The 25048-nt window shown below is 40.2% G+C and overlaps 1 protein-coding gene across 1 annotated transcript in view; it reads right to left on the bottom strand.

Annotated features, from left to right (window-relative positions):
* The window catches only part of szt2 (SZT2 subunit of KICSTOR complex), a 270175-nt gene that overhangs the window by 100216 nt on the left and 144911 nt on the right, over positions 1-25048 (bottom strand). Inside the window, exons 44-51 of the mRNA XM_072273538.1 lie at positions 24092-24194; positions 18880-19003; positions 18153-18261; positions 16385-16503; positions 13044-13208; positions 12165-12246; positions 1445-1627; positions 147-341 (exon numbers count right to left, since the gene is read on the bottom strand). Coding sequence (XP_072129639.1) covers positions 147-341; positions 1445-1627; positions 12165-12246; positions 13044-13208; positions 16385-16503; positions 18153-18261; positions 18880-19003; positions 24092-24194 — 1080 coding nt within the window. The remainder of the gene's footprint in view (positions 1-146; positions 342-1444; positions 1628-12164; positions 12247-13043; positions 13209-16384; positions 16504-18152; positions 18262-18879; positions 19004-24091; positions 24195-25048) is intronic.

The raw sequence follows: 25048 nt of genomic DNA, 5'->3' as shown, positions 1-25048 counted from the left end.
AAGTTTAAACACATCATTATAAACAGCATGTTTCTCATATCAAGAAGCATTCTCACAGATTTGCAAAAATGACCCAAATTACATGGTTATTATTTATAACATATTTTCATGGCTGTATTATATTCATCTGAATTTTAACAACGTACCATTTCTGATGTCTCTCTCTGGTGTCACCATGACTGGATAATAGGACTCCACACACAGAGGGCACTGGAGCATTCGAAACTCCATAACAACATCACAAAGAGCGTGACGAAGGGCATTCTGAAGCTTTTCTGTGAGCTGCAGTAGACTAATATTCCCCTGTTCCCAGATGTCAAAACGTACAAGAGTGCTCGGGTCTAAGAAAATTAAGCAGCGATTAGACACAGTTGTGCATTCAAATTATGGTCAGCTAGTTGCAGCTATATTCTGTAATATGCACGTGGGCATTCATTTCTAGGGTTTCACTTACACCTATGGTTTGTTAGCTACATCTGGAAAGGATTGTGAAATCATCTTTCTGCTCATGACACAAAAACATCCATATATGTAAGATCAGGGATGAAACCTGCAAAGTACTATCCGTCCTCATGAGGTGCACTCTCCCATTGAGCTTCTTAGATAGTCAACGAAGCTAAGCATGCTTATATCAAAGTCATTTGAGCAGCACTAGGGATCTTCTGGTTTTATATGGGTGTCCTGAACTTTCTTGGAACTACACAGGTGAAAGATACAAATTCTGAACAGAATCATCAGCTTTTACTCAAAAGAGCTGGGTCAATAAAGATTAAAAATAAATAATGGGACAAGCTGCTTAACCAGTTGACTGTACCTCATCTTTTAGAACAAATGACTTTCCAAAGACATTGGGAAACATTGCAACTTTGTTCATTTCATCTTCCACCGTCACTTAAAAGGACATATGAATTACTGTCATTGTTATGGCATCAAAATACCTAACCAACTGGTCTGAATGTAGGAAAATGGGATTAGTGTAAAGAGGCAAAATGTTTGTCACGATGGACACGATGGACCAGACGGCTCTCTTCCAAGCCATGCATTTCTATGACTATATGATAGCCTTGTAGGAACACATCCACCACATCATATTTGAAGATGAAAGCCTAACAATTTTTTCAAGGTTAAAAAGGATAGATAGTAAATACAGTTGTATCCATTTCGCGGAGGCCCTGATTAGAACCTTTTTTTTCCAATACACATCTCCTTACTCTCATCCAATTGTTCCCAGTTATCACGAAATTTTGATACGTCTAAAACATTCAAATGCTGTATAAAATGATGTTTTTATATGAACTGTACAGCCTCCTTCTTCCATTCAGCATAATGAAATCCTTTTCAACTACATCTAATGTATCAATTCAAAAAATAAACAACCTTGGATAACATTAATGGTCCTGAGAACATTCTGAATCAAATATACTTCAAATGTTTGAAAATATACCTGACGTATTCCCTTCAGAGCTGCTCTCATATCTGAGGACCTCTGTCAATTTACTGAAGTCTGCTTCCTGAAAGAGATCCATGCCAAAGAATAGTTTCGATGGGTCTGCTAGCTCCGGTTGCTGTGTTGTCAATGCAGAATTTCCTTGTTGATCCACAATGGACAAGGCAATGCAGGCAATGCCTGGGATGAACACAGACAAAATAAAATGATTGCAAAACACTTTAGGAATCAGCATGAGATTAACTTGACAAAAAGTGCAGCATCTGAAATTATGTTCTGGTTCACCAGACACTAATCCAAAGCATCTCTTTACGATGACACTGTCACCATGTTATTGGCATTTTGTTTTATGTATATAACTTGCTTAACCATTGAAATACATAATGCAACAGGAGCTCAAATTAAGAATTCTGAAGGCTAAGCTCCAGGAGAAATAAGCACCAAATGCAACAATATCTTGATGCAATGGGAGAATGATCGGTAAAGGGGTGAAAATAAAAAGCTGTTAAATAGAACACAGGAACTTCCTTTGAACCACCTTCATCTCAAAAGTATTAACGCGTTTATCTCAGATCCATCCCTTAAAATTGGGAGTGAAATTGGTTGGGTTTAGGGATTATATATAATTTTTAATTTCCCCTTGATTCTAAATCAGCCAACCTGTGGTGGTGGGGATTTTTTTGGAAATTTATTTAAGTGGCTGCAAAATTCCATTAACTTCTTTCCTGCAAATATTCTAATTGTTTAAAATGTACAATAACTGGGGAGTATACACTTAGACAGTTTCCAATAAAATATAAGCTACAGTACAAATTCTAGACTTCTACAGAGCATTGAGGAACAAAGGGACAGTGTCCAAATCCAAATATCCTTGAAGGTAGCATCACAGGTAGATAATGTGTTTAAAAAGACAAAATGGAATGTTGGTCTTTGTGATTTGAGCAATGCGTACAAAAAAAAAACAGAGGTCATACTCCGTCTCTATAAAACATTAGTCAGACCTCAGGTGAAGTACTGAATGCAGTTCTGATCACTATTTTATAGGGAAGATGTCATAGCGCTGGAGCGGGTGCAGAGGAAATTTACTGGGATGTTTGCCTGGGATGGTGATAATTTCAGTTATGAGGAGATACTAGAGGGGTTAGGTCTATTTTGCCTAGAGTGGAGGAGGTTAAGAGGGATGCATTCGAGTATATAAAATAATAAGTATATTACAATAAACTTTTCACTACATTAGGGGGAGGTAAAACAAAGGAATATAGATTTGGGGTATGGAGGAGGTTCCACGAGAATCCGAGGAGAATATTTTTGTTTAAATGCAAAAATCATGAGCACATAGAGTACACTGCCTGGGAGAATGGTGGAAACTCAGTAAACGGAATACAGCAGGTCAAGGCAGCACTTCACTACCATCTTCTCTTGGGCTGCTTGAGATGCTGGCTTTACTAGTTAAATTCATATTTTCTGAATGTGATATCTTACACTGTTAAATTCCTAATGACATTAGCACTCAAGCCAGAACTGAGTTGTTTCATAAATCTCATTTGTGCCATGAAAACCTTAGTGTTAATTTAAACAATTACATAATTTATTTATAATATGCCTTTATGTCTCCCTTTCTGTAAGATCCTACAACACCAAATCTTGTTCAACTCAGCTGTTGCTAAAACACTGTAAATTCTTTAAAACTTACAGAACAATTATTACTTAATTGGCAGCCCACCTTCCAATCTCCATAAACCTGAGCTCATGCAAAACTGTTAACTATCCCTAATAATATTTTGGTTTATCCATTCATCACCCTAAACTGCATTAATTCCCAGACTTGTAAAACCTGAATTTTAGCATTCCCATCCTTGTGTTTATCCCAATTTTACTCACTCTATGTTCACTCTAGCCTCCTCCAAAATACCATATAAACATTATTTTCCACCCTAATCTCCTAAATTTGCTCAGAATAAAACTTTGGTTGCTACAACTGCTCTGCAGCAGCTTGGAATACCACTGTTAGGGGTGGTATGCAGCCACTCATTTAAAAGATCCCATATCAACAACTGAAACATGTGGTTTCTTGTGAAACCAATAATATTCATTAGTTATAGAGTAAATTAGTCTGTAATAATCCACTACTTCTGTTATATTACATATAATATTCACAACAATTTTCTGGTTCTAAAATATTAAGTAATAAATGACTACCAGATTAAGTCTATGTACAAATCAAACTTAATGATGTACAACCATTACAATTGTAACAATACAAATAAATTCCCTGTGATCAATAATCTTGAAGATTGCCAAGAGTCTTCAGGTCACAGTAAATTGTTGAACCCCTTATTCATAAACGTCTGGGAGACTGCTCATCACTTGAAGAATATTCATACACATATCCTCCAGCTTTTCGCCAATTAGACTCAGAAGACAGCAAAGTCGCAGAAACAGCAACAACCAGATATAAAGATCAAACACATTTCTACACCAATTTTACATAAAGGAAAATACTACAGATGCTGAAAATATGAAATAAAAGCAGAAATGCTATAAATGCTCCATACATCATGCACCATTTCTGGTGTGAAAGATTTAACAATTTTGTTAATGACTCATCATTGTACGTTTTATGTTCTCTTCATAGGAAAAGTAGTTGGTTTCTGCGCCAATCCCAAATGTACCATTTTATTAACCACTAACCAGCCTAAACTACACAGTGGGCATAATAACTGCAGGCACAGAAGAATTTCCTCACTTCTAAACACTAAACCAAATTGCAATTCAACTTTTATGCAAATCAGGCTATGGTTTCAATTCTTTTAAAAGATTTTTTTGCCCATAAAATGCTGCAAGCAATGAAATATGTATTCATTGCTGAAAACTAGTAGTCACATAGCCAGCCAATTAATGTACAGCAAGCTCCCAGAACCAATATGATAACCAACAGATAACTTGCTTTCATAAATATTAATCAAGTAAATATTGTCTACAGCACACCTGCTCTTTGTCAGAATTGTCCCAAACAAACAACTTCTGAGCAGGTTAGAGTCTTTGATTAACATTTCATCCCCAAAACACCATCTCTGACAGGACAGCCTTCAATTAGTACTGTAAAGGTGTTTCTTTCAAGATCATTGTGTCCAACGCCTTGGATTGGGTTATTGAATCAGAACTTTCTGAGTCTGAGCCAGCACATTCAAATTCAGAAATCCTGAATTCATGCAATTCCATTCATTTAATGACCTGCTAGATGGTAATGTTACTCATCGCACAAGCCATCATTTTAGAAATTGAAGTATGGTTTTATAAAGCAACAATAATATATAAAGAGGTGAGAAGGTAAAGTCATTATGAACCACAGTTATTACAATATGCGTTGTCAAGCAGTGTCTAATATTCTAATGTCAAACATGCAGCACAGAGCAACAGCAGAACATGCAGTATCAATAACACCCTCCCCTCAGAAGTTCACACACTGAAGTACTAATTGGCATGAAATCAAATGCTATTTTGTTCCAAAATAAGAAGTCGTGGCGGTCAAACCCAAAATGGCAGTGAAATGGGATTGGGAGATTCAGAAAAGACAACCAACAACAAAAAAAAAAGCTGGGGAGAAGGGTTTTAAAAGCACACGGCTGCATTTACAGAAGAAGAAATACCTTGGAACTGGGAGGGTGGAAATAGATGCTGCACAAGTTCCACCATGGTACCTACATCAATGAAAGAACATTCAAAGATGGCTTTGTCACCTAGAACACCTTCAACATCAATTATTACTAAAAGCTCAACACAAACAAAATCTAAAATGACTAAATTAACTGGGAAGAAAAGGAACATGATAAGGGCTTCCCGAATGATACCACAGTTTGGCTTTAGAATGTGCTGAGTCCATGTAAAAAGACATTACTTTCTAGAAAGAGGCAGAGACAGTGGTCCATCAGGTAGTACTGATGCCTCAAAGCCCCAGTAACCTGGGTTCAATCCTGACTTCCTGCATGGAGTTTGTACATTCTCTCTGTGACCAAGTGGGTGTCATGGTCTCCTCCTCGGTTCCATCGACTGGTAAGTTAATTGGATACAGTAAATCATCTCTGGTATAGGTGGATGGTAAGAGAGTCAGAGGCAGGGTAGGGTACTGGGAAAAGAGAATAGGTTACAGGGACTAAGTGGGAGAAAAGCAGCTGATGGAATTACCATGAAAGCAGCATAAACCCGACAGACCGAATGTCCTCCTGCTGTGGTGCACAGAAATTTAACATTTGGGCCACTTGAAGAGCGGGGGAACAGAAAGAACTACAAACCCTCACACATTTAACTACTGATGAAATGCACAATTGGAACCCTATGCTGTTGACAGCACCCTTCAGTTTATTTGAAAGAGAATAGCAACATCTAGCATTTCAATCACTACTGCTTTACGAGAGGTTAGAGAGCTCTGTTAGCAGGACTTCACCGAATCTGGCAGTTCGGCTTGGTCTAGCAGAAGATACTACAGGGAAGATGGGATACTACTACTATTTGTTGGAAAGCAAGGAAAAATACAATAAAAATGGAAGGGTTGAGACTATTCATTTTCCTCTTCATTCATTATGACGCAGCTTGAACCAAAAGAAAAAGAAAGCCTCAATTCTTGAAATGTTGTTTTTGCAAGAGCCTCAAGAGAATATGTTCAACAATAAAGAAAGCGGTGTAGTGCAAGTCTGATCTTACAAGCTGCTGAACTTCTGGCCTCAATCTTTATACTGTGACAGGGTACGTCAAACACAGCACAGAAAACTCACAATCTAGGTATTGTGTCTGGTGAGAATGCAATTTCTAGATGTCATTTCTGCACTGTGGAAGCTTGACACTGGTTTAGAATCAGTCAAGGCAACCTTTCTGTGATTCTATGATGCCAAGCAAGGAGGCACAATAACTTGCGTGTCTGAAGGTAAAAAGTTTAGAAAGGGATGCAACTAAAGTGAATGAAAAAGACAAGGTGAGCCTCAATTACACCTACACCAGGTCTGATGAAGACTAACTGCGCAGATCTGATTTTAAAGCTACGAGCTGCAGCAGAGACAATAAGCCCATTACAAACAAAATAAACTAATAAAAAAAGATTGTCAATACATACAAAAATGATTAATCTGACAGTCGAATGGAATATTCAACTTGTCTAAGTAGGGTTGGAATACAAAACAGGGAAATGATGTTTCAGTTGTATAGTTTCTATCAAACACCATCTGGAGTACTGCATTTGATTTTGGCAGTGAAACTCAGGAAAGTTAAATTTGCCCTTGAGGTGCGACAGGGCAAAATCACCAGATGAAAGTTGGCCTTAAAGGTAAGCTTTTAAAGAGTAATTGGAAAATTTTGGCTACTGTCCCTTAAGGTTTCCAAAGCTGAGGGATTAAAATGATAACACTCGTTCATAAGGAAGGTAGAAAGAACTAATTTTCTCTGGTACAGAAATCCAGAACAGAACCTAACCCTACCCTACAATTAGACACTTAACAGTGAAATTAGGAACTATGTTTTCACACAAAAGCTAGTGAAAATCTCAGACCCGCTTTCCAATAGAAGGGGTCAATTGTTTCGAGAGTAAGATTGACAGATAGTGTTTTTTTGTGGATATCAGTTTTAAGGAGTATAGAACACCAATGGTGAGGTTAGTGTATAAATGGGGTATAAAAACATTATCCATAATCTAACTACATCACAGAATAAACAGTAGGGTTGACTGGCCTGCTCATGTTGAAAGAATGGGAACCGAATTCCCTCTTAAAAATACAAAATCAAATGAACTTATAAATACCCATGCCAAGTGCTATCTGTAGGTGGCCAAGGCTAGCACAAAACATGCAGTGAATTCTGCAAAGAATTACCATTTTCCTCAAATAAAGGGTGCTGAACTACTGTGACAAGTATCTCAATAGTCATGTACAGTGGTAGACAAAGCAAGTGAAAGCAAAATGTGTTTTCACATAATCACTTGTAGTGGTGGCTGGCAAAAAAAATATAGCTTCTATTAGTAATTTTCAAAAAGCAAACAGCACCATTATGATGCAGAAACAAGATTCTTTTTCACCAATTAGAAAATCCATAATGCTGTCAGCTCATTATTACCATGGGTGAGCAGTGTGTGGTTACCATCACACAATTTATATCATAATGTAATGTTATTAAAATTAAGCTCTAGTTCACTCCCTTTAATTTCAACAAACATTGGCATGCAAAATTCATCCAATCAACTACCTAATTCAGTTTCAGATTTCACTAAGGACATCTTAAATATGCTTGTGGTCAGCTATTTTTTCAACTAATTTGAATGCTGTAAAACTCTTTATCTGCCATTATTCAATCATGCAAGCATTTCTCACAATCTCACGGTCACGTTCCAAACCCAGCTCCAGCTTTCATATACTTCCCTTATTTTTCCCCACATTTGTGAGTTTTCATATTCAGAATCAGATTTATTATCACTGGCATATGCTCTGAAATTTGTTAACTTAGCAGGAGCAGTTCTATGCAATACCGTTCCTGAATCGCTGAGCATGTGCCTTCAGGCTTCTGTACCTCCTACTGGATGGAACAGTGAGAAAAGGGCATGTCCTGGGTGCTGGAGGTCCTTAATAATGATGCTGCCTTTCTGAGGCACTGCTCCTCGAAGATGTCCTGGGTACTTTGTAGGCTAGTACCCAAGATGGAGCTGACTAAATTTACAACCCTCTGCAGCTTCTTCGGGTCCTATGCAGGTGCTCCTCCCCCCCATACCAGACAGTGATGTATAATGAAGTCGTATCGGTTTCATTTTCCTTCCTCATATCAGTCAAGATTCCATTTGCCTTGCACCCTCCAAAAAATTAGTTCCCCTTAAACCCTCATGTGCAGCAGTCATTCCCTCAATCAGTCTCAGCAAGAGGGGTATAGGTAGGGTCAATGTGCACAGTTTTTTCCCCCCAGGATTGAGGAATCAGGAATAAGAGTGCATAGGTTTATGGTGAGAAGACAGATTTAAAAGGAATCCAAAGGGCAACTTTTTCACCGAGAAGAAAATCAGTTGGCATGACAGAGGTTGAGGCAGATACATGAAAAAAATTTAAGAGGCACTTGGACAGGTACACAGAGCAGAAACATTTAGAGCGATCTGGGGAAAATAGGATGATCACAGATGGGAAACTTGGTTGGCATGGATCAGTTGGGCTGAAGGGCTATTTCCATGCTGTACAACTCTATAGTACCTTGTTCTCACATGTCATTTTTATTACACCCAAGACTTTCATGTCTTCTCCCATCAGGGTAATAACAACCCCTGCTAGTATAAATTATTTTTCTGTTTTCAAAGCATACATTATTTCCCCAGTCACAGCAATATCAGAGAATGTAGAACAATAAACCACAAGAACAGGCCCGTCGACCCACAATGTTGTGCCGAACTAAATAACATAGTAATCCAATGGCCAACTAAACTAATCCCTTCTACCTACAGAATGTCCATACCTTTCCACTTCCCTCACATTCATGTGCCTATCTAAATATCTCTTGAATGTCCCTAATGTATCGGCCTCTACCACCACCCCAGAGAGCGTATTCCAGGCACCTACCACTCTCTGTGTAAAAAACTAGACCCTCGCATCTCCTTTAAGATGACCCTCTCTCACCTTAAATGCATGCCTTCTTGTATTGGACACTTCAACCCTGGGAGAGGGTACTGTCTGTCTACTCTATCTACGCCTCTCATCATCTTTAATCCTCTATCAGATCTCCCCTCAGCCACCGCCGCTCCAGAGAGAACAACCCAAATTTGACTAACCTCTTGTAATAGCACATGCCCTCTAAACCAGGCAGCATTTTGCTAAACCTCTTTTGCACCCTCTGCAAAGCCCCAACATCGTTCCTAAAATGGGTGACCAGAACTATATGCGATATTCCAGATGTGGCCTAATTAGAGTTTTATAAAACTGCAATTTAACCTCCGGACTTTTGAACTCAATGCCTCAACTGCAAGCATGCAATATGCCTTCGTAACCACTCTCCTTGGACATTTTTCAAGCCTCCCTATTAAAGCCCCAAAAGATCTGTAACATACTCATGCCTTTTCAAAATTGAGGTCAAATCTCATTAAGGGCCACAGAGTTAAGCTTCCTGTCAGATTTGGCTGTAAAAGTCCTCAATAAAATCTGTTCAGACAACATTATTGTTTTGAGAGATTTCAAACCAATTGGTATTCTGACGATAAACAGATAGACTGAATGAAATTCATACTGATACAGCAATACAAAGCTGTTCCAGAGAACACGGAGCTGGATACCCTATACTGCACCACAAATGCTTGATGCAGGTACTGAGTGACAACATTTGAAAATTGTTGCTCCTGCTAGCACTGACATCTTTGGCCTTTGACAATAAAAATAAATCCCTTCTTCAAACAAAAATTCCAAAATTTTGATTCAAATCTTAACTCCCACTTAGGGAAAAAAAAATTAAGACCACAATGCGCAAGAGCAGAATTAGGCCATTCAGCCCATTTTATCATGGCCGATCTATTTCCCCCTCAACCTCATTTTTCTGCCTTTTCCTCATAACTTTACATATTTGGCTAATCAAGAGTCTATTAACCTCTGCCTTAAATGCACCTAGTGACCTGGCTTCCACAGCCACCTGTACAATGAATTCCACAGATTCACCACCCTCTAGCTAAAGAAACTCCTCCTCATCTCTGTTCTAAATGGGCATCTCTCTATCCTGAGACAATGCCCTCTGGTCCTAGACTCTCCCAGGAAAGGATACGTCCACTCTATCATGGCCTTTCAACATTCGATAGGTTTCAATAAGACTCTCCCTCATTCTTCTAAATTCTAGTGAGTATAGACCCCCAACCTTCAGTTATTGCTAATGACGCTTTCTTTCCCAGAATCATTCTTGTGAACCTACTCTGAAACTCTCTCCAAAGTCAGCACATCACTAAGGGGCCTAGAATTTTTTGCAATACTCCAAGTGAGGCCTCACCAGTGCCTTACACAGCCTCAACATTACATCCTTGCTTTTATACTTTCATCCTCTTGAAATGAATGCTAACATTGCATTTGCCTTCCTCACCACCATTTCAAATTGGAAATTAACCTATAGGTAACCCTGCATAAGGACTTCCAAATCCCTCAGACTTTATGAATTTTCTCCCCATTTGGAAAATAGTCTATGCTTTTATTCCTTCTACCAAATTGGACGACCATACGCTTCCCAATACTATTCTATCTGCCACCTTCTATTCTCCCAATCTGTCTAAGTCTTTCTGCAGCTTCTCTGCTTCCTCAACATTACCTACCCCTCCACCTATCTTCACTATCGTCCACAAACTTGGCCACAAGGTCATCAATTCCATCATCCAAATCATTGATATACAATGTAAAAAGAAACAGTCCTAACACAGACCCTTATAGTACACCACTAGACACTGGCAGTCAATCCAAAAAGAGTCCCTTTATTCCCACTCTTTGCCTCCTGCCAAACAGCCAACTTGCTTTAGCCATGCTAGTGTCTTTCCTGTAACACCCTGGGCTCTTACCTTGTTTAGCAGCATTATGTGTGGCAGCCTATCAAAGGCCTTCCAAAAATCCAAGTACACAACATCCACTGATTTATGTTGGCTTTGATAACCAAGCTTCTCAGGGTGAAAGGTTTGTCCACTACAGTTCATTATGCATACGTAAGGTCAACCTGCTAGAATGTTACTATCCTCAAATACTGATTCTATTAAAACTAAATCAGATTATATTATAATGGAAGACAAATCTTTAGACTGCAATCTCTATTTACAAATGATCGTGTCATTCTACTAGAGAAAACCTTTTGAGTATACTGCCTTACTAAACATCAGTATGTACCTCTGATGCCAACCCCATCCCTTTTCAAAGTCTTGTACAAGGTCACATTCTTATCCTTAATATCACCACTACCTTTGTAAATAGCATACCAAGCATTTAAACTGTAGAACACAGCTAATCAACTATTGAAATGTTTTCCCATTTCAATAACATCCTTATTGCTTTCCTCATAATGCATAATTCTCAAAATGCAGTATTAAAATCTCAGCATTAATATCTGCCCAGTTACTTTCTCTTCTCTAACAATGTTGCCACCTTTGCTTCTCACCTTCTAGTCAAATAGAAAATTTTCTGACCATAGGTGTGATGCTATGAAGAGGCATCCCTGAGAATTATTAGAAGCTGTCATAGCTTGTAAAGCAGCATTTCTATGTCCAAATGAAGAGAGCTAATAACTTGTTAACTGATAGGAAACATGAAAAATCATCCCTCAAACATCTCAACCTATGCAGAAGGGTCTTGAGGTGTTACCCAAGTGGTTTTCTCAGTGGCACTGTACAATGAATTACCATTCTTGTTATAATTTTAGCAGTGAAGTTTATAGGATTCCGCTCATATAGTCCCATGCAAATACATTTCAACCATCATCCAATCAGATATTATGTCAATAGAGAAATAATCACCTTATATCATATTTTAATTACAACAATGAAGCTAGATACAAAATGGAAGGAAAAATAAGTATAAGATTACATTAAGATTTAGAGAAATAGATTCACATTATACTTATGACAGAATAACCCATTTGTAAACTAATATTAATTATGATAAAATTTGAATGTGGATATATTTTTCCATTTTCAAGAATGTCCTTTTAAATATTGATACGCATCTCACAAAGTGTTGAAGGAAAGTATTACCTTTCCCACCAGTTCCTTGACCTCCCGGCTTATTGTAGAGGTAGATGTCAGCATCAGATACATTCTTTCCGTGAGTGTAATGCTACAAAAATAAAACAATTTTATGCCACCAAATCCAATCTCAGATCCATCCATCATAAAATATTCACCTCACCAAATCCACTGTAAAACATTCACCGCCATCCAATCTCTCTCATAATCCACAGGTGATAAAGAGAATGACACCAGCAAATACTCAGTGCATGAAGTATAAGAACTGAACATGGTGCGTGATATGATTTAATGTGTCAATGCTTCTGCGTGCATCAGAATACAATGATGCAGCAAGTTATTAAATCTAGGGAGCTCAATTCACTGCAGACTTTCCCATTATGCAACGTTAGCAAAACTCGGCACATAAGATGATAAGATGACAACTAAGTAGATAAAATAACAACATAATTATAATACTTCCTCCATGAAATTTTAGAGGCATGTCACTCAATAGACAAGTTTTGTTTCTGTGTGGGCAGTTCAAAGTTTCGGAAATTTAAAATGAATACCAATAGGCTTTTAAATCTCCCACTTGCTTCTGTTTATGATGCGGGATCTTTAATATATTATAATTAAAATTTTAGCCATGATTCTGCATCAGGCCATCGCACAAATCTGTCTATTATGGGAACTGCACTTAAGTTACAATTTAATAGGAGCAAAAATGTAAAACATGGCATGCAGAATACATCAATCCAAGTGGATCTATTAGAAATCAGATAGAAATATTCGGCACCAGAAACAGAACTGAAAAGCTGCAGGGGGTATGCATACAAAGATAGTTACAGCTGAAAAAAAAGTTTTGCAATTTTCCACCAACCATTGCCTTCTCACCTAGAAAATTACCTGGAAATGATGTTCCACATTACTGTCTGTGTACTTTGGTGTATGGAGGAAAATCAGTAGGTTCTGACGCAGGTAATGTGCAACAGCATAAAACCAAGGCAGACACCTATGAGGGATTGTGAACTGCACCACTTCTGTTGGAGCTGTGCCAGGAGGCTGTATAAACTGGTTGGGAGAAAAAAAATAATCAGTTAATAAAGAGCTAAGAAGTCAGGCTGGCTTACTGACCTGTACATACAGGCCTCTGTTTGGAGAGATTCATCACAAACTCTTAAGCTAAAGACCAAGATTCAATCTGAACGTCTTGTAAAGAACCATGCTGACAATGGCCACTCAATGGAGCATATTACAGATAAAAATGGAGATGATTTTTTTTAAAATACTGGAGAATTAAGCTTTAAAATGATAGTGTATATCTTAAAAAAAAGATCAATCCTTATCTATGATCGTAACAATCCTCTACTGCCATCTCGTGGGCTTCTCTTGCACCCTTACAACCAAACTAGAATCACCATTGCATTGTGGTAAGTGTGCAGTCTTTGAATGGGGGCTTTAAGTCATTTTAGCTGATGTTATTTTCTGAGCTAACCAGATATAGTTGTTCACAAGACTCACTAAACTGCTTCTAATTAGGTCTCATCAACTGGTATTGATCTATTTTGGCTTTTATCAACCTTTTTGCCCAGGAGGACCGCTTGAAATAATTTCCAGGACTCAGGGAACCCCTGCGTAAAAAATATATCAACAGCTCAAATGTAATCAGTAAGATGTAGATACGATACCCAAAAATAATTGTCAATGCTCTTTTGAGTAGAGAATTAATTTTTAACCAACCTTTCTTGAAAAAAAAGGTAGTTAAGCCTAGCTTACCTTTCTTGAAATTAATCTCTTCCCCTTTCATAAATTTTAAAAACTCAGAAGGCAAATATAATAAATTTCTGTTAAATAACTGGCTTAAGCCAAAATTGGATTTAATTTTTCTAAAGGTAGGCTTGGTAGATTTAATTTAAATAAAGGTTGTAATTTGCTTTTAATTAAGGCTATTTGCAACATGAAAATTTATTGACAATGTTGAATAGTAAAGTTACTAAAAACCATAAGCCAAAGCAACACAGTTCCTCCAAGACATACCTTTTGTTTCCAGATATGAAGACAAAACATTAAATATATCTTGGCAACACACATCAAAGTTGCTGGTGAACGCAGTAGGCCAGGCAGCATCTCTAGGAAGAGGTACAGTCGACGTTTCGGGCCGAGACCCTTCGTGAGTCCTGACGAAGGGTCTCGGCCCAAAACGTCGACTGTACCTCTTCCTAGAGATGTTGCCTGGCCTGCTGCGTTCACCAGCAACTTTGATGTGTGTTGCTTGAATTTCCAGCATCTGCAGAATTCCTCGTTTTTAAATATATCTTGGCCTTTGCCCGTTTCAGAGAGCTCTTTGCAATAGAAAAACTTTTCTTCAATTTCACCATCATTTACTAATTTTACAAATACTACAACATGATAACTATTGGTGAAATCTGTTGACTCAACAACCTGGATAGAGAAGCTGTTGTTTTTAATCACACAAAACCTCTTCAGCATCATGTGACATGCCATCAATACATTGACTTAGTGTATTGTTTGAGAGTAAAACCTTTTCAATTTTTTGTGCCTCACCTTGTTCTAGCATTTTACCCACTACAATTTTACATGCTGGGATTACTAGGTTCTCACCAACTGTGTGAGTTTTTCTTTTCTGGGTACTAAACTATGCTACTAATAGCATAGTCCTGCTGAAGGGCCTCGGCCTGAAATGTCAACTGTACTCTTTCCACAAATACTGCCTGGCCCGCTGAGTTCCCAACAGCGTTTTGTGTGTGTTGTTTGGATTTCCAGCATCTGCAGATTTTCTCTTACTTGTGATTGGATGCTACTAAATAACTTGCTTCCTGAACCCTTTTACTGACTACGACTTTATTAACAAAAGCTTTACACTGTTTTGATATTCCAATAGCTGTTTAAAATAATCAGCACTTTTACGTGTCATATGGCTGTGATTTGTCATTAATAGTCTTTTCAATTTGCTGGAGCCATTGCTGCATTTGTAAGTTGCTTGCCACAGACTAGGCACAATGAAATAGGACAACTTGGATCACCAATTAATGTAAAACCCATTGATAAGTGGCTTTCATTGTAAGGACAAACATTTTTGTGTCTTTGTTGCACTAGTGCAGGGAAATAACTCAAAAGACTGCACTGTCAGACAGTAGATGATCAGACATGTCTGTAAAATACAGGGATTAATAAAATATAAAAAGGAACAGCATAATAAATAAGTAAACGAGAAAACTGCAAAATATACAAAAACTTCACAATGCAATTCACTTCTAACCTAAACAATCCACCTTTTGCAAAATTCACAACAGCAAAGCGGCAGGCCAGCAGCTAGTCGCGGCGCATAAAAATTCCTTCTTTGGAATGAAAATTTATCTCCAATTTTTCACTACACTGCTAGGGTTTGTTCACCCCCATAAGTCAATTGGCAGCACCTAAGGGGAAGTTGGGGGAGGTAATCTGGGAGGGAGAGGCTGATGTCACAGCCCAAGTGGTGTGAGTCCGTTCGATACTCGGAAAACACACTTCACACTCCTCATCAGCCTATTGTCCTCCCTTCTATGCAATAAAGCACTCACCAATTATCAATGGCCTCCCCTACCTTGCATCAAACACTGAGAGTGGACTCAACAACATAAACACGGTCTTGCTGTGCACTGCCATACTGGGCTGAGACACAGCTAATGGGGCTGCTCGGTCACTGCCCACCACTGCGAGCACTAGCACAAAGTCACACAAAGTCCAAAACATGATGTTTATGTTTCTTTAAATCTCAATCTCCCTGGTTAAGAAACGCTGGTCTATTTAGAGCAGCCACTGTAGCTAATCAAAAAACCAAAATGTATTGAAGCACACATATGTTACCATATGCTACTTTGAGATTCATTTTCTTGCAGGCAAAATAAAGACATACAATAGAATCTTATGAAAAACTATACATAAATAGACTGACAAACAACCAATGTGCAAAAGAAGGCAAACTGCAAATAAATACTGAGAAAGTGAGTTGTTAAGAGTCCTTGATAGTGAGTCTGTAGGTCAGAGAATCAATTCACAGTGGTGAATGAAGTTAGCCATGTAAGCAACTTAAAAAATTGACATCTGCCACCAGTTGACTTAAGCAAAAGCAAATTCAGGAAATTAACACTCAGCTTTTTCTTCCTACTTTCAACTTTAGATATTGATAGCTTTACTGGACGAGCCTCCATCCTATTATAGTCTGTGTATTTCAAAGTTTGCTATACCTCTACATCAGCAGGAGTTAGTTTGCAGTTCCTGACCAGCATGACGGTTATGATATCAAGTGTTGCCTCATCCAACCGTCTTCGCAGGACCTTCACCAATTCATCTGTGATTTCAGGCCCTATAAACATCAAAAAAGTTATTCAAACCATCTCTGTAAACCACACACTGCAAATCAAAAGATGATAAAACTAATAAAGTACATATTTGCACACATTATGAAGATTTTGCAATGGACTGGAGACACAAGTTGATAGTTCCAACATCCATGGTGTAAGCTGGTAGAAATACTATAAAACTGCAGAACATGTCCAGTTAAAGTTAACATTTTATCCTGTTTGAGGCTCCTGAAACGTTTCATGATATGACTGTATTAGCACAATCCTTCTCTTCTCCATGTTTACTTGGCTCATCTTTAAATGCATCTGTACTCTTCAGAACAACTGCTCCCTGGGGTCACAAGTTCTGTTCTCTCACAACTCTGTGTAAAGGGGTTCATACTTGATGATTCTCTATCTAATCTTCCTCATGCAGAATCCCCAAGTTATTGTACTGAAGGAGTACATATATTTAACCAACTCTATTCGTTCACTCCTCAGCTTTTACTTTTGAAGAGACCCTAGTCCGCTCGTCAATTCCCAAGAGAACAACCTCATACTTCCAGTTTAACCATGCAAATCTACAGCCTGGCAAATGCCACTTTTGTAACACAGAGACCAGAAAGGTACTGTACTTAGTCTGTTTGGCCTAAGGTTTAAAATATACTTAAACAAAGAAAACTTTTAAGCTCTCCCTATACAAATTATTATTTTTTAATTTGCTTTAATTGTCCCACATCACATAAAAGTCATTTTTGTTTTTTATATAAATTTATATATTTTGTTTTTTATTTAGTTGATTAAAAAAGTCTTTAATTTTATAGTTCAGTTTCCAGTTTGAAAACAAGGCTGCATATCGGTGCCATCTTACCGGGGACTTTCTGTAAGATGGCAGCACACAAACTTGCAGCGACTTCTTCGGGTCAGCCAGAGGTGCAATTGATCATCCTTTATATCAGTTTTACAACCGCAAGAGACTGCTGCATATTAAAAATATCAAGTACTGCAGGTCTACCCCACCAGCGAGTTGCTTGATAGCAGAGGAGATGAACTTGTTGTGGAATGTGTCACCATTTACGACAGGAAGGCGCGGCCAAACAAACGGTGCAAGTGATTGTCTTGGACGTTTTCCCCCGTGATCGCAAGACTCTGACGGACATTAGTAGTGTAGAATACTGCAAGATCAGTTCACTCCTTTACTGGAAAGACCGACAGTGGGGGAGCTGCGTTGGCCTCGGTTGTAGCGTTGGCTAGGAGCACGAAGTCACCTGTTGCAGGTGGCCAGGTGTGGCGTGTGGCCCTGTTGGGTTGGGGCTGCCCTCCTGTGTTCACTCTGGGACGACAAGCCAAGTTGTGTTCGTCTGCATCTGCATTAGTATGTGATGAGTGAACTGCTGCGGGTTTGTTCTTGCTAACAGCACCCCATGCCCAATCAATCTTCGGAACATGATACTCAGGGACTTGAGCTACATGATGTTTTTTGTGTGACTGTATGTTTACTGCTACCGCAATTATGTGTGCTATATGTGCCTTGTGCTATGTATGACTGTTGGTACTGTATTTAGCACACTGGCCCCAGAGGAACACTGTCTCATTTGGCTGTATTCCTGGGTATTCATGCATGGTTGAATAACAATTAAACATGAATTTGAAATAATTTAACCAATCGCACCTGCTTGTCCTACACCATGTACCATTAACAGAATGTGCTTATCCACTTGACCAATGGGCCGCGATGACTCTGCACTTCGTGTGGGTATGAGATCAGAGTGTTTGGAATTCTAGATTAAGAGAAAATCAACAGTTATGAGAAGTGGTTTGATAGTGTCTTTGCAAGTAAATCCTTTAATCTCTTAATTTTATCATTCAAAGGAATCAATTCTGATTTGTAACCTACCTCCAAAAACTACCTTTGTCTAATATTCTTTAACAAAAATAGCCATTCATTATCCCTTTTCAAAATATAGTTGCTATTTCAATTATGGCTAACATGAGAGGGCACAGTTTTAAGGTGCTTGGAAGTGGGTACAGAGGAGATGTCGGGGGTAAGTTTTTTTTTAAAAACACAGAGAGTGGTGAGTGCGTGGAATGGGCAGATACACCGTTGCAGGCAGATACAATACACTGTTGCAGGCAGATACAATACGGTCTTTTAAGAGACTCCTGGATATGTACATGAAGCTTAGAAAAATAGAGGGCAATGGGTAACCCTAGGTAATTTCTATAGTAAGGACATGTTTGGCACAGTTTTGTGGGCCAAAGGGCCTGCATTGTGCTGTAGGCGTTCTATGTTTCTATTAATTTTAGTAATGTATTTCACAACCTGATAACATTTTGTCACAACCTCTTCTATTATCTGAGCTATTACGCTATGAAAAATGTTCCTGATATAATCTCACCACAAGTTCATCAGCAAGAATTGGTTCCTGGCTGCGTATTAAAGCCAACGAGCGAGAAGACAGCATGGACTGACACTCTCTATCCGAATCTGGTGTATTTCCACTGCATATCGTTTCAGACAGCCTGTCAGGTTAGGCAAAGAACAAAAGGAAAAACAGCTCTCGTGTCAGGTACGGGATGTATTTGATGATGTGCTTAAAATATAAGAACAAAGACAATTCCGTTTATTTTGGCTCAAAAAAAACCCATTAAATATTCATCAAAAAGTTACGCTACTATACAAAAGTCTTGGGCACCCTATATCTCTATGACTTTTGTACAGCACTGTAGTAATTTTATGTATTGTGCTGTACTACTGCTGTTGCAAACAAAAAGCACAAATTTCATGACATATGTGAGTGATGACAGACCTGATTCTGATATGGGTCTCTATTGTAGACTGTGAGAGGGAAGAGGGCAGGGATTGTAGAATCGTGGTCAGGTAAAGGGAAAGGGAGGGAGCAAGGAAGCACAGAGAGACATTCTGTAATGATCAATAAACCAATTTTTTGGAATCAAATTACCTTGCCTGGTGTCTCAGGGTTGGGTGTGCCTGTACTTGTGCCACCCACACCAGCACCCCCCCCCAACCCCTAGCATTCCTTCACTGCCACCTGTCCTACACCCTTCCTCCTACGCTCCACCCTTGCTATTCCTAACATTCTTTGCTTCTGCCAGATTTACAAACTTGCACTCCCCTCCACGATGACAAATACAATACTGTGTAAAGTCTAGGCACCCTAGCTGTATATACATACCAAAGACTTTTGCACAGTATTGTACATTGAAACCATTTGGCCAGACCCTTGTATATTGGTTTCCTAATCCACATCTAATTACCTAACTTTCTTTCAATCACTGGATTATAGAAATATACATCACCTTGACTGGTTGGTAATTTAATGCTTCAAACTTGTTCTACAATTCAATGAATATATCACTGATCTGCAACTTAATTCTATATTCTTCAACAAAATTCTAACTGGTCTGTTTTTAACATTTGCTATGATCTACTTTCACTGTTATTATTAGCAGTACATTTTATAGCCTGGTAAGTATTCCATGCAAAATCATGATCATCCAGTTCTAGCTTTTTCATAGGTAAACTTATTTCTACCACTTCTTCCTAATTACTTATTAATTCAATGCATCTGTTCACTTTTGTTCTAATGAAAATCCTAAACTGTTGGAGATTTTCCAAAAATTTACAAAATATCCTCTTCTATTTACCCTTGGTTTTCATAGTGATTTATTATGGATACATCATTTGAAAATCTTAATACCATTTTTTTCTCATCCCTGTTTCTTTAATCACTTCCTTTTTTGCAATATAAATTTTAATTTGAACTATTCTCAATCAGAATTTTGAAACCATTATTTGGAAACTGCTCTTCAAAGATATTCTGCTGAAACAATTTCAAAGTTACATCCATATATGGAAGCAACACATATAAAAAATGCTGGTGAACGCAGCAGGCCAGGCAGCATCTCTAGGAAGAGGTACAGTCGACGTTTCGGGTCGAGACCCTTCGTCAGGACTAACTGAAGGAAGAGCTAGTAAGAGATTTGAAAGTTGGCGGGGGAAGGGGAGATCCAAAATGATAGGAGAAGACAGGAGGGGGGAGGATGGAGCTGAGAGCTGGAAAGCTGATTGGTAAAATGGATACGAGGCTGGAGAAGGGAGAGAATCATGGGATGGGATGGGAGGCCAGGGAGAAAGAAAGGGGGAGGGGAGCCCAGAGGATGGGCAAGGAGTTATAGTGAGAGGGACAGATGGAGAAAAAAGTAATAAATAAATAAGGGATGGGGTACGAGGGGGAGGTGGGGCATTAACAGAAGTTAGAGAAGTCAATATGCATGCCATCAGGTTGGAGGCTACCCAGACGGAATATAAGGTGTTGCTCCTCCAACCTGAATGTGGCTTCATCTTTACAGTAGAGGAGGCCGTGGATAGACATATCAGAATGGGAATGGGACGTGGAATTAAAATGTGTGGCCACTGGGAGATCCTGCTTTCTCTGGCAGACAGAGCGTAGGTGTTCAGCAAAACGGTCTCCCAGTCTGCGTTGGGTCTCGCCAATATATAGAAGGCCGCATCGGGAGCACCGGACGCAGTATATCACCCCAGCCGACTCACAGGTGAAGTGTCGCCTCACCTAGAAGGACTGTCTGGCGCAATGAATGGTGGTGAGGGAGGAAGTGTAAGGGCATGTGTAACACTTGTTCCGCTTATGAGGATAAGTGCCAGGAGGGATATCGGTGGGAAGGGATTGGGGGGGGGGGGGGAACGAATGGACAAGGGAGTCGCATAGGGAGCGATCCCTGCGGAAAGCAGAAAGGGAGGGGGGGAGGGAAAGATGTGCTTAGTGGTGGGATCCTGTTGGAGGTGGCGGAAGTTACGGAGAATTATATGTTGGACCCGGAGGCTGGTGGGGTGGTAGGTGAGGACAAGGGGAACCCTATCCCTTGTAGAGGATGGGGTGAGAGCAGATGTGCGTGAAATGGGAGAGATGCGTTTGAGAGCATAGCTGATGGTGGAGGAAGGGAAGTCCCTTTCTTTAAAAAAAAGACATCTCCTTCATCCTGGAATGAAAGGCCTCATCCTGAGAGCAGATGCGGTGGAGACTGAGGAATTGCGAGAAGAGGATGGCATTTTTGCAAGAGACAGGTTGGGAAGAGGAATAGTCCAGGTAGCTGTGAGAGTCAGTAGGCATATAGTAGACATCAGTAGATAAGCTGTCTCCAGAGACAGAGACAGAAAGATCTAGAAAGGGGAGGGAGGTGTCGGAAATGGACCAGGTAAACTTGAGGGCAGGGTGAAAGTTGGAGGCAAAGTTAATAAAATCAACGAGCTCAGCATGCGTGCAGGAAGCAGTGCCAATGCAGTTGTCAATGTAGTGAAGAAAAAGTGGGGGACAGATACCAGTATAGGCTTGGAACATGGATTGTTCCACAAAGCCAACAAAAAGGCAGGCATAGCTAGGACCCATACGGGTGCCCATAGCTACACCTTTAGTTTGGAGGAAGTGGGAGGAGACAAAGGAGAAATTATTAAGAGTAAGGACTAATTCTGCTAGATGGAGGAGAGTGCTGGTAGAGGGGAACTGGTTAGGGTCTGGAATCCAAAAAGAAGCGGAGAGCTTTGAGACCTCCCTGGTGGGGGATGGAGGTATATAGGGAACACACATAAAAGTTGTTGGTGAACGCAGCAGGCCAGGCAGCATCTCTAGGAAGAGGTGCAGTCGATGAGGGATGGAGGTATATAGGGACTGGACGTCCATGATGAAAATAAAGCGGTGGGGGCCAGGGAACTTAAAATCATTGAAAAAATTCAGAGCGTGAGAAGTGTCACGAACATAGGTGGGAAGGGATTGAACAAGGGGGGATAAAACAGTGTCAAGGTATGCAGAAATGAGTTCGGTGGGGCAGGAGCAAGCTGAGCCAATGGGTCTACCTGGACAGGCAGGTTTGTGGATCTTGGGTAGGAGGTAGAAACGGGAAGTGCGGGGTGTGGGAACTATAAGGTTGGTAGCAGTGGATGGGAGATCCCCTGAGCTGATAAAGTTGGTGATGGTGTGGGAGACAATGGCCTGGTGCTCCTTAATGGGGTCACGATCGAGGGGTAAATAAGAGGAGGTATCTGCGAGTTGTCGCTGTGCCTCGGCAAGGTAGAGGTCAGTACTCCAGACTACAACAGCGCCTCCCTTATCGGCGGGTTTTATAGTAAGGTTAGGATTGGTGCAGAGGGAGTGGAGAGCAGAGCGTTCAGAAGGAGTGAGGTTGGAATGGGAACAAGGTGTGGTGAAGTCGAGATGGTTGATGACCCATTGGCAGTTAGCAATAGAGATCCAGAGCAGGCAGAAGACCAGAGCGGGGTGTCCATGAAGAAGAGGAGGGTTGAAGACGGGAGAAGGGGTCATCGGTGGGGGTGGGAGAGTCGTTGCCGAAGTAGGCTCGAAGAGGGAGCCGGCTGAAGAACAGTTCCGCGTCATGACGAATGCGGAACTCGCTGAGGTGTGGGCGAAGTGGGACAAAGTTAAGGCCCTTACTGAGGACAGAGCGCTCTGCTTCACAGAGTTGAAGGTCGGAGGGGATGGTAAAGACCCGGCACGGATGAGAGCTGGGATCAGAGCGGGGAGGGGGAGGGAGGCTGGTAGTGTCAGTGGAGAGGGGAGGGTTGGGGTGAGAGGAAGAAGGAGCCTCCGAGGGCCCAGGAGTAGATGATGGGATGTGAGGGAGACGAGGTTGCAGTCTGGTGGTGGGGGAAGCGGAGACAGGAGTCACAATAGCAGCATGTGAAGACCCGGCCTGGAGTTCAAGGCTGGACTCTTGAGAGCTAGGATCAGAGGGGGGAGGGGGGGGGAGGCTGATGGTGTCAGTGGAGAGGGGAGGGTTGGGGTGAGAGGAAGATGGAGCCTCTGAGGGCCCAGGAGCTGACGGTGGGATCTGAGGGAGACGGGGTTGCAGACTGGTGGCGGGGAGGGGGAGACGGGAGTCACAATAGCAGCACGTGAAGACCCGGCCTAAGTTCAAGGCCGGAGTCGCAGTTGGAGGCTGCGCAATCGCTTTGAAGGTGTCCATGGTCGTTGCAGCCCGCATTGATGGTGCTGGTGACCAGGTTTTGAATATGCCTTGGGTTGCTGGAGCCGTCGAGATCAATGGCGGGGGCCGCAATCTGAAGATCTCCCCCTCCCCCTCCCACTTTCAAATCTCTTACTATCTCTTCTTTCAGCTAGTCCTGACAAAGGGTCTCGGCCCGAAACGTCGACTGTACCTCTTCCTATAGATGCTGCCTGGCCTGCTGCGTTCACCAGCATTTTTTATGTATGTTGCTTGAATTTCCAGCATCTGCAGATTTCCTCGTGTTTGCGTTTTTAAATTCATATATGAAGATTTTTTTCAGATCATATTACTGCCTGATAAGTAAACCTAATGGGGTTTCAAAATGAAAAGATGCCTCTTAAAGAATAAAAAAATTTATTTCCTCCTCAGAGGTTCAATGACCACTACCAAGGAAATCAGTCAGGGATCATTCTTAGATAGATACAGGTCACTTGTCTTCTTTGCTATCTTTACACATAACGATCCCAATCTTCATACGACTCATTATGGTTTCTATGGCCTTTTAGTATATGGACTAAAACTGCCAGCATTACGGACGTACATTCTTACCTGAGATAAAACACAGACTTTGTGGACCTTTCTTGGTACACAAACATGTTTTTCCTATTCACAACTGAGAAAGCATTTAGAACAGATCTCAGGGCCTGAATAGCTGGAAAAAAAAAACAAATTGCACACTTATAATATGGGTTAGGAGAGAAATTTTAAAGTCATGCAGCACAAAGGCAGCTTCCTCTCCTCCAATAACATGAACTGTGACTGAACAGGTAGAAGGGACAAGGGCACAGTTCTTAGCAAACAACACTTACAAGTTAAAATCCGGATACCTGCTTGGTTTGATCTTATTAATTTAAAAGCCTGGAACAAGCCAAAGGACCTAGCTATTACCGCATGCTGGTACACTAGCAGTATTTACATTCAAAGGGCACTACTTTAAAGCTAGTGAAAACTTATCATCTACAGAAAACAAAACATAATTAACTGACCCATAAAATTTCTTGGCTCTTTCTATAACAACTACTTCTGTCACACATCATCTTATCTGATATATTGGTAGTTCTAACCATTTTCAAATATTCATTATATTTCCTCTTGAAGGCTACTACAAAAATAATATCCATCATGCAGAAGATTCCAAATTTGGTTTGCTCTTACTGTACTCAAGTTTTGTTTACAATATCATGACTGGCTCTTTTGCTCACCTTAAATCTTAAGTTATAAAACTTTCATCCACGAGCTTTTCATTAGTATATCAGAATGTTCATATTTTAAAACTATTATATCTACTCTCAACCTTTTGTCCTCTAAGGAAAACCGTTTAGCTTCCAAAGTTTATACATGTAACTGTTATACTTCATCACTAAAAACTACTAGTTAATCTCAACGGCAAACTTTTCACTGTCCTCAAGACGTTCCAGACTGAAAGGAACTGGTGCCCAAAACTGGAGGTAGCTTGATATTGTTTTATCAAACCATGAAGGCTTTGTAACTAGATCTTGAGAGAAA

This window comes from Mobula birostris, chromosome 12, assembly GCF_030028105.1.
Source record: "Mobula birostris isolate sMobBir1 chromosome 12, sMobBir1.hap1, whole genome shotgun sequence".
Classification (NCBI taxonomy): domain Eukaryota; kingdom Metazoa; phylum Chordata; class Chondrichthyes; order Myliobatiformes; family Myliobatidae; genus Mobula; species Mobula birostris.
The sequence above is the reverse complement of the archived record's forward strand: the minus strand, read 5'-3'. Positions and strand labels throughout refer to the sequence as shown.